Source organism: Thunnus albacares, chromosome 7, assembly GCF_914725855.1.
Source record: "Thunnus albacares chromosome 7, fThuAlb1.1, whole genome shotgun sequence".
NCBI classification, from domain to species: domain Eukaryota; kingdom Metazoa; phylum Chordata; class Actinopteri; order Scombriformes; family Scombridae; genus Thunnus; species Thunnus albacares.
The window spans coordinates 21,165,607-21,176,385 of NC_058112.1; the positions used below are offsets into that span (position 1 = coordinate 21,165,607).

At 38.3% G+C, this 10,779-nt stretch overlaps 1 protein-coding gene across 2 annotated transcripts; it reads right to left on the reverse strand.

The window, feature by feature from the left end:
- Nucleotides 1–1,209: 1,209 nt before the first annotated feature.
- LOC122985633 (very long-chain acyl-CoA synthetase-like) lies at nucleotides 1,210–9,555 on the reverse strand. 2 transcript variants are annotated; one of them, XM_044356457.1, is made up of 11 exons: nucleotides 9,346–9,555; nucleotides 8,500–8,796; nucleotides 7,109–7,318; nucleotides 6,862–7,017; nucleotides 5,994–6,118; nucleotides 5,695–5,889; nucleotides 5,511–5,601; nucleotides 4,318–4,516; nucleotides 4,134–4,231; nucleotides 1,906–2,036; nucleotides 1,210–1,769 (listed from the first exon to the last, which is right to left on the reverse strand). In XM_044356457.1, exons 1-11 carry the CDS (start codon nucleotides 9,506–9,508, stop codon nucleotides 1,593–1,595), a joined length of 1,842 nt encoding a protein of 613 aa, XP_044212392.1. In that variant the 5' UTR covers nucleotides 9,509–9,555; the 3' UTR covers nucleotides 1,210–1,592. The 2 variants fall into 2 exon arrangements, with proteins under 2 accessions (XP_044212392.1, XP_044212393.1); XM_044356458.1 differs by having other exon boundaries at nucleotides 8,500–8,887; nucleotides 9,346–9,433.
- Nucleotides 9,556–10,779: the final 1,224 nt, after the last annotated feature.

Here is a 10,779-nt window from a genome sequence, read left to right on the forward strand (position 1 = left end):
AGAAAAAGACAAGAACGGAAAAGAGTAACTGAATTATTATGCGCCAACAATAAAATAAACACATGCCAATCGCTAATAACAAAAATAGCGACAACACAACATACAAAATACAACTTAGTTTAACTCACTAAATGAGCTTTAATCTTCAATTTGTCTGTAAAACATTGACAAAGAGTTGTTCTACATGTTCGAGGATGCAAATTATTAACACAAATGGTGTTATATGGGTGGATCATTGAATGTGTCTGAAAAATATCTATAAAGGATAGAGGCACCAAATCAGGCTGACTCACACACTATTGAAAACAGGAAGAACATTCATTCTCTGAAATGTGCTGATGTGGAAGTATAAAGTAGCATAAAATGGAAATAAATAAAGTACAAGTACCTCAAAATTCTATTTAAGTAAAGTACTTGAGTAAATGTACTTAGTTATTTTCCACCACTGCCGAAATCTCACTTGTAATGATGGTGGATTTCAAAAGCTGACACACAAAGCTGTAGGTGGTTTTCAACTATACACTTGTATGACATGTCTGTGTGCAGCTGTGTTTGTTACTGTGGTTTCATGCATTCGCTGCCTAAATTGACATTGTGTCACTGACAAACACTGCATTACATTTTGATGTGTATATTGTGGTGAAGGGGGAAAGTGTGTTTGATGCATTTTGTCAAGGATTGTGTAGCACAATTGGTGGCATTAGAAGAAAAGTCAAAGGATCATCTAAGTCATAAAGCTTCACACATATCGACACTCAACAACACTGAAACTGGTAGATGTTTAGCTAAAATCACAAACTACTGTCTTGAAATGACCATGAAGTTAAATCAACACCTCTGACAGTCTCTACAGGTCAGGTCAGGTCAAGAAAACCCCTCAGGAAAGGGATCACAGATTGTTCATTAAAATTATTTGTGATATGGTGGACGGTTCATTTGCATTATAATAAAAGTTGAATGAATTAAGGTAATTTCCTCTTCCTGATCCCCTTTTTAACATCTGTGATCGTGTGGTTAATGAGGTTGTTCCCACTGTCTGAGCTGCCCGACTTCAGTCCCCTGTGTGTGTCTTTAGCTGTCAAGGTCTGATCCTCTGTCGGCTCCAGAGGCACCACAACCTGGGTCACCCTGCAGCCGACCAGAGAGTCAAAAAGCAATTTCTACTCTGGGAGCTGGTGGGTCATATCGATCTGAAAAACTTAACTGTGCTTTGAAAGGACACTGATTAATGTTTATTGAGGTACATGAAAAATACAGTTTTTATGCATCACTATGCACCATTATGCAATAACAAACCAGTCGGTTGAGTAAACTACTATTAAATCCAATGTGTTACAAATGTTTCTAAACATTAACAGATGAGTCAACCATGATCTCTGTAAAGCAGAATTTAAGTTATTTAGATATATGTATGAAATCACTGCTTTAGTGCAAATACAGACATTAGCTTCACAATGATAAATTATAACCCTTCATCACAAAATAAACCCTCAAATGCACTGAACGTCACCGATGAGTGATGTGTTACACTGATGTGTGAGCAGGTGGATTTTTCCTTTAACAGAGGGAACAAAGAGGCAACAAAAACCACTTTAAATTTTCATTTTCCCTGATGTAACTGCGTTGAATATATCCAGTGTGAGTGGAACATAGTTCTTTTCCTTTTCATCCAGAAAATAGACTGGGTCCTTTATTTTATCGGGGTTGAAGCCCTCTTCGATCAGCTTCACTTTCAAATGCTTGAATGTGCCTGTAACTTCCAAGGAACTCTGTAACCAATCACAGTATTATTAAGTATTGGTTGTTTGTTTTTTTTTTACATTTAAAAATCAAATATGGCTCTCAATACCACGGCTGAAATTGTCAGAATGCTTTGTGAAAATAAGATAATTGCAGTAAACGTACCTGAATCCTCATGAAACGTGGCCTTGCGTAGGCTGGCAGGAAGTTTTCAATATGTTTAAAAACATCTGCGGAGTCAAACATCTGTCCGTCTCTTAAAATTACAGCAGCCATTCCAGTCCTCCCCTCCTGACCTGTGAAAATTAAAAAAAGAAAAATATCAGGGGACGTTAACTTACTGAGGCAAAGCATTTTTGATTAAATGTTCATCCAGATTTGTTGAAGACTTCCTCTTAAAGGGCCACTACACCAATTTGACACATGAAGTTAGTTAACATGACGAGCACTACTCAGCCTGTGATACCAGTTGTATAATGTGTATGTGTATCTTTTGTGGCTCTGGAGGAACTTCAAATGGGGAAAATAACCCTAATGATGTCATAGTGATGTCATCAGGGTTACTTCTGCTTGGGCTTAGACAATTTTATAACAGAAAGCTTGCATGACAAACTGGGGACATGTGTTTGTTTGTTTTTGTTTTGTTTTGTTTTGACCAGGTAGAAGGGTCTAATGAAAGATGCAATTGTGTTGCATTATGGGAAATGTAGGATCCAGAGTTTGACTCGTACTTGGCACAAAATCTCACCCAATGTTGCACAGATTCTGTCCGCTCTTCTATTAATCTGTCTCTCACAAGTCCTCCTTATTTAGTTAAGACCTCCTTTCTTAATTAACAAAGAGAAGAAAGGAGGTCTTAACTAAAAAAACCTCCTTTCTTAATTAACATAATTTTGAGCCAGTTGTGGTCCGGTATGTAACTTACACAAGTGTGATGTGGAAAACTGAAGCCTTAAGTGCATAAACACAGAATGGACCTGGCAGTGAAGTAGGAGACATCTTGTGCAGTTAAGGAGTAGAGTCATTTTAAGGATTTTAATGAGGTAATTGTATTTTTTTTGTAGTAAAACCATATAGGACACAAATTGTTATTTTATGCTTAATAACATGTCTGGAGGGGATCTTTACTACTAAAATGCTGGAGTGCCCTTTTAATCTAGATAGAGTCACAGTGCTGGTGGTACTGGGCAAACTGGTGGTCACATGGGCATCAGTGTCGGGTTTCAGCCAGACTGAACACACATGGTGTCGCTGATACCCGCTATAATTAGCTGCTTTTGTTCAGGTTAATTGTTCTGTCAATGCAGTTAAGTGTTTGCTTTCATTGTTGTCGATTCAGTTTAGGTTCACTCTGAATGGAGTTGTGTGTCCTAACATGCTGCAATCTACATGTCTAGCCATGTTGTCCATCCCATCCAGGTAACAGTTCACTTTTTTGAACTTCATCCTCTGTGTTGCCCCACTGTCCTTTGGAACTTTACATAAACTATGTCCCAGTTCAGGGGGTGGGATTCGCTGAGAGACACAGTCCACAAAGGGAGAGCCAGGATGAACCTTATGCTCCTTCTCCCCAGATTGGTCTTGCTGAGTAATAGATTTGTTAAATATTGTGGTCAAAGTTTATGATGAAGAAATTGACCTCAATTGACTTAAGAAGTGTAAACAACACTGGGAGGCAACCTCCATTATACCCAAGTTTATAGTGCAAGTTGGAACCGGACAGTCTACATCTATCATTAACCATCTACACCCTGTAGTTGTATATTTATTGGTCTAGTTCAACTGACTGATCACCTCAGTGCAAATACCTGGTAAATATGAGGCGGTCATAAGATATTTACTGACTTTAAATTTGACAGACATAGCTTGAATGCTTCATTAAACAACTGACTGATGCACAATAGAATATATGATACTGAGCTGCGGAAGAAAGACTTTTTGTGTCTTTCAAGTTTGGGATAAAAAGGCTGCATATTCTTTGCTTCAGAAACTGGACTGTCCTCATCAGTCTGTTGTGACAGATTCAGGGTTTGGATCCTGGAATAAACAAGGAATGAGGTGTTTTAGCTTCTCCGCGCTAATCTACTCTTAATTAAAATTATAATCATAGTACATTAACAAGATACTCCACATCAGTGTTAACTGCATCAGCAACATAGTGTTCAGTTTGGACCTGTTTATTTGCACAGAGCTTCAGAGGGAAGTTTCAGCTGAAAGTGGGTTTGTGTGTTAGTAGATGTCAACAGCTAAATCATTTCTAACAAAGATGACTTTTTAGTGAAAGCTGAGGTTGTCCATGTTTCTGAAGTAAAGTTACCTTCACTATTCCTGCTAAGACTCTTTGCTGATGCACCTGTGACCAAAAAAAAAAGAAGATAAACAGTGAAAGTTACCTGGCACCTCAACTCCGTACACGCTGGCTTCTTTAATGCAGTCAGCCAGTGTGATGACATCCGCCACCTCAGTCGTAGCCACGTTCTCTCCTTTCCATCTGTTGACAATAACAAAAACAAACATCCAGGCTGTGCGCAATCGGGTTAATAAGCTACATTTGACTGAAACAAAAGATGGACTCACCTGAAAGTGTCTCCAACACGATCCTGAAAGTAAATGAAATTATCTTTGTCAATGAGAACCAGGTCGCCCGTGTTGAAGTACACGTCTCCTTTCTTCAAGACGTTATGCAGCCTCTTCTTCTCAGTCTGCTGCAGGTCTCTTGCGTAACCAGAGAATGGAGCTCTCACTGATATTTCAGACACCAGAAGTCCAGGCTCACCTGAGGACAGTTAATACAAGGAAGCTAAACTTTGAGGGAAGTTAAATGTAGGGCGATCCTGTACTCACTCTGGAACCAGTGTGAGAGTGTGTGTGTGATCACACTATTTTTAAGCATAATCTAAAAAAAATAAACCACTTCTTTTGTGGTGTAATATACAAGATCTTTACAACACTACAGTGTAACAAACTACTACATTTTGAAAACATTCCCTGTGCATGATGATGCAAGATATAAAAAGGTATAATAATTGATTTAAAGCTTATTGTTACTTTACTTGGATGTTTTTACATTCATCTACTGGAGGTGGAAAATTTCCATGTGCTCACCGAAAATCAAGTTTAACCAAGTTAAACACAGTTTTAAGACATCACAACTAGTTTTTGAAGCCAGTCTTAGTCCAGTATTCAACTTAAACATGTGTGATGTATCAACTTGACTGAGCTTTTTTGTGGGAAAAATAAATAATAGTAATGTTTAAAACATGTCTGAAGGGGATCTTTAAGTATTTTGTTAGAGACACTGAATACTGTACTGAAAAGCACATATTAGGACTATGGGCAGGATTTTAGAAATATTGATTAAAAAAAAAGGTCCAAGCAGCCCCTACAGGCCACATTTTCATACCTGGAAATAATATAAAATCATCTATTACTTTGGATATTTTTTTCATGATCAGCACTTTTTTTGTTTGTAAAATTCTTTGTTCATTTAAAACAGTTTTATGTCCTGGAGTTTCTCTAAATTACAGTCTAAAAGTGGTTTCTTTAATATTTTTCTCTACTCCACGGGGGATAAATTTTAACCTGTTCTATTTCTTGATGTGTTAATTTTTCTGAGCCTAAAAAATGTCAAATATAAGGATATTGAGTCTTAAAAAATATTGGCATTCATATTTTACAAACTCACTATGTGTAAATTTTAATTATAAATGTAAAGTGCACTTCAGGTGCCCATAAACCCATAAAAATCTACAGCTCTGGTACTAATGCACCTTTAGCAGCCTCAATGCAGAAACCAGATGAATCCCTCAAAGGTTCTTCTTTGTCCACGTCATATTTGATCACAGCATATGGAAAAAACCTCTGCAAGACAAAAACAAAACAAAAAAAAATCCAAACATTGCTTATTGATTAACAGTTTTTACTTCATGACATAAAATGAAACATGGACTTTACCCTGTGGAAAAAGGTGTCTCGACCAATGGCTCCAATCTTGCCGATGTAATTCATCAGAGCAAAATTCCCCTCTGTTGCAGCATAAAACTCTTTGATTTGAATGTTTCCAAACCTGCGTAAGAATTCCCTCCAGACATCTGACCTGATCCCGTTGCCTACTGCAAGTCTCACTTTGTGGTTTCGATCATTGACGTTCTGTCAATGAAGAAAATTGTAAGAAACATGGGAACTTTTTAATTCCTGGTGATCTTCAGAGAGACAGTACCTTTAATATTAGTGTTGTGACATGCAGTGCGTACCTTTGGTGTGTTGCAGAGATAACGCATAATTTCACCAATGTACAGTATGACAGTGACGTTGTATTTTCTGCAGTCGTCCCAGAACTGAGATGCCGAAAATTTACTCCTCAAAACAACAGTGATACCTACACACAGCAATAAGATGACAAATAACAACCTTAAAGGATAAAACTGGTAATATTTTAATTTTTTCTTGTCAACAAATCCCATGAAAATACCGATAATGATTGATCCTAATACCAATAATGATTGATCCTTATACCAATAATGATTGATCCTACTAATAAGTATCGCCTGTGTAGTCAAAGTCTGCACCTTTTGTACAGATACTGAAAAAATGAAGCATGTTCCTGGAGTTTATTTTCATATCAAGACACCAATCGGCATCCACTACAGCAATGCTATCAGAACTTTAAACCTTTGTTATTTTAACAAAGTTAAACAATGTATATAAATATATACATATATAATATAAATAATAAACTTCTCAATTATATATCCGTACATGCTTGAGCCAGAATCGGATCTGAAATATGCGAGCGGACAACATGAACAGCAGTGGAACAACCTTAGCAACTGTGGAACAGACGGCTGTTTGTGGGCATGAACGATCTGACATCAGTTTGATGGAGAAGTAGAGGTTCAGAGCAGACTGAAACTTTTGACTTGCAGGAAGCATTTTTACATACATTCACCTGGAACTTTGACTATGTTTAACATAGACATCCGACATTATAACAGTATATAAATGACAAGAAAACAAATCACGACAAACATGTTTTGTCCACTTTAACACAACCATAATCACTGATGCTGTTCAAACTTTTGTTTCACCGCTTGTCTAATGTAAACCTAAATGTGTGCGTACCCCTCTGGAGGGCTCCGGTGAATCCAATGAAGCCAGCGACGTGATAGAGAGGGAGGCTTACATAAACCACATCTTTGTTGTTCACTCCTGCTGTAGACTGAAGAAAAGACATGGCCCACAGTTTTCTATGAGTGATCACCGCTGCCTTAGGGAGACCTGTTGAAGAGAAGTTAAAAAGGTGCATGAAGTGTAGAAACAGCTTCCTTTTACGGTGGTATCCTGAACATTAACAGCCGATGCAGTTTACCTGTCGTCCCTGATGTGTACACATAGAGTGCCAGACTCTGCAAGGTTAAATGTGATCTTAAATCCTTGGGCAGAGGCTCAGAGGAGACCTGGCTCATTTTGTCTTTGAAGCTCTCCACACCTGCTGTTCTGCATCTGTCAGCCAGGGTGAAAACAGTGACCTGCTGCTCCAACAGACTGGGCAGGACCTCCTCCACAGCATCCTGTAACTCTGGAAATAAAACCCAAAGAACATGTTCTCTGCAAATGAAGGACTTACAAAGATAAAGAATGACCAAAGAAGACATGCTGTATTCTCAATCTGTATTCTTCTCCTAATGTTTTGATTAATCCTTGCTGCATTTCTTTCTTACACCAAATGCACTTCATCCTCATCTAATGTCATCGACAGAATAATCACAAATTCCTGAAGTTTGCCTCTGGTAAATGATGGCAACATGATGAAAACAAATAATAAAATTATTTGTATGAAATTAATATTCATAAAAACCCACTATTTGTGTTTTTCCAAATACCGTATTCGGATTTGGCTCCACCCCTAATATATAGGTCTATATTTATGACATTTTATACGAAAGATTAAATGCATTGAAATCACGTCTTCGTGTAGGCCACATTTCACCTTCCAGTGCAATATGACTTTGGAGAAATACTTGAAGAAATGATCAAAATGATTAAACAAATGTGTGTTTTGTGATATGTCGATATTGTAACCACATTTTAGCTGGTTGAGAAGATGTTCAGACCAAATATCACCCAGTTTTCAACTAGAAATCAACGTTAAAATCCCAGTCGGTGTTCACTGTTGTCTTCAGAGAGACTTGAAAAATTGCAGACCCATCCTTTAATCTGAGGACTGCCATCACATTGATCAAAATCGTAAATTGTATTTTGACTTGTTACTTTCAGGTTGCATAACATGACTCCATCCTTGAAACCCTTATTACAGACCTTTATGTTAGATCTCATCAGTGGTGGAAAGTAACTGAGGACATCCTGTACTTTACTTCAGTACAAACATATTGACTACTTCCATATTACTTTGTACTTATGCTCCACTATATCAGAGGGAAATATTGCACTTTTAACTTTTTAAGATTTTGCATAAAACACATATCAGCTCATAAAATATAATGTATTGATATAGATTAAATTACTAACAGTATATAGTATAAACTCCACCTCAACCAGCGGCAACATTACAAGTACTGCAATAATAATAGAGCCTTATGCATAGAGAAAAGTTTCAATTTTCATAATTAAATAAAAGTATTATCAGCTAAATGTACTTTGAATGCAGGACGTTTACTTGTAACAGAGTATTTTAGAAGTATTGCTCCATAAATCCTCTCAACTCTTCTTCCACCTCTGAAAACATGAATGAAATCTTACCTTCAGCTGCCACCAGAGTCTTCGCTCCGCTGCAGTTGAAGCAGTGTAACAGCGACTTGGATCTGATATTGGAGTTAAGAAAAGCTGCAGAACATCCGAGCTTCACCAAACCCAACCAGAGCCAGAAAAATATCGGCTCATTCCCGACGAACAGCGCGACCGTGTCTCCTTCTTTGACGCGTCCAGTCTGCAGGAGGACTCTGGCGGCTTTGTTACTGAGCTCATCTGCGTCCTGGTAGGAATAAGTCTCATCTTTGAAATGGATCAAAGGCTTGTGTGGCTGCGTCTGCACCAAGTCTAAAAACCGGTCGAGGACGGTGTAATTAGTCTTCATGTATTTGAAGATATGACGCCCTGTTTTGAATTTATTTAGGACGTCTTGGAGATCCTGGAAGAAGTAAGCATAGCGGAATAAAAGGCCAAACAAAGCAGCTGCAAATATCAACCAGACAAACATGTTTGTCTGTCAAACACTCAGCCTGTGTGATTCTGTCAAGTTTCAAACTTGTGCAGAAAAAAGTGCTGGAGGCACACCCACTTTTCTACAGGACACACACCTTCTCATGTTGATACCCTAACGGCATGTTACACAACACCCCCCCCCCCCCCCCCCCCCCCCCCCCCCCCCCCCCCCCCCCCCCCCCCCCAGTGACCCAGTTTTCATTGTTTTTCAGTCTATTAATATTGAAATAATAGAATGAAGGCCACAGTACTGATAGAAGCAGAAACAGATGGGGTGAAGATACTGCACCCTATTTTGCACTCAAAGTACATAGTAAATTACTTATATAATATATATACATATTTGGTTTAAGCCCGTCGAATGTTATAACTTATTGTTCTTACTGAAAGGGTTTTTAGGTGATCTCCCTGCAAAGTGAGGAGTTAAAGCAACAGAAAGGATCTCCTCCTGCTCCGAGGAGTAATGAGTCTCCTGCTGCGTGGGCTCTGATGTCCTTCTAGGGAGGCATGCAGGGTCCATGACGCTGAGAAGTTTCTGCAGCTTCATCCTCTCAGACACCCACCAGAGTCTCTAGTTTGACTCCCAGAACAGAACCAGCCTTCTTAATGAGCTTGTTAATTCTGTTGGCATCAGCTGTGAGGTTGTATTTAGGCACAGCAGGTGATTTGAGCTAAACACGATGTGAATATTTGCCAATTAGCTGTAAACACAAAGTACAGCTGAGGATGATGGGAATGTGATTAGTTTGGCAGATATTTAGTCATAAACCAAAGTCAGTGGACAAACTGAAATCTGTGATGTGATGTCTTAAGGGTGTCGGCACCAGATTTCATGACAATTCATCCAATAGCTGTCAAGACATTTCACTCAACACCACAAATGTGAACCTCATGGTGGCACAAGAGGAAAATTCAAATCAGATCACCAAAGTCAGTAGGACACATCATCGGGGCACCATGAATGTTTGACCTGCTGTCGGTGATACAGAAGACGTCCAAACTCATCAGGATTCATTCTCTGGGCACCATGGATATCGGCACCAAATTCAATCTCAATCAATCCCGTAGTTGTTGAGATATTTTAGTTTGAACCCAAATGGTGGAACGAGCACGTTGTCATCACTCACTAATAAAATGATTCGAGGTTTATTGATTATCAAAATTGTTCCCGATAAATTTTCTGTCTATCGAGTAATCTCTTCATCGTTTTACCTCTAGATCTATCAGCTCTTACAAATACAAATCAATTATCACTTCTGAATGTGTGGCAAGGTCATTAGATTTATTAAAATGAAATTAAAACAATATATAAAAAAACATGTCTTATCTATGCACAGCATATCTCATTAACTTGATATAAAATATTTTAAAATATAAAAACACAAACACACTGGAATCTAAATCCTTCTGATCCCACAGAGAGAAAACACAACAACGACACAATTTGTCTAAACCAGCAGCTTGTCTGGTACTCAGGGTGCAGCCGGTATCTCTTCAGGATATCACAGGTTAAAGTTACAGTATCGGCAGAACTATGACTTTCGACCTGGAGAGATTTTTGCATCACTTACATCACGAGTAAGTGATGTAAGACATTCGCTTTCATGAGCAAACATTGTGGTATTCGTCAAAAAATGAGGGATGTTTGTTACAGTAAAATATCACTATGAACTTTAACACCGTCACAGTGAAAATGTAGAAAAGTTTTGTGGGTTTCTAGTTATCGAGGCTGTATTCATCAGACCTCTCAGGGTAACAGTGAGCACCAACACTGTAAAATCCAGACTGAGCACTGCAAATATTCTGACAGCAAGTTTA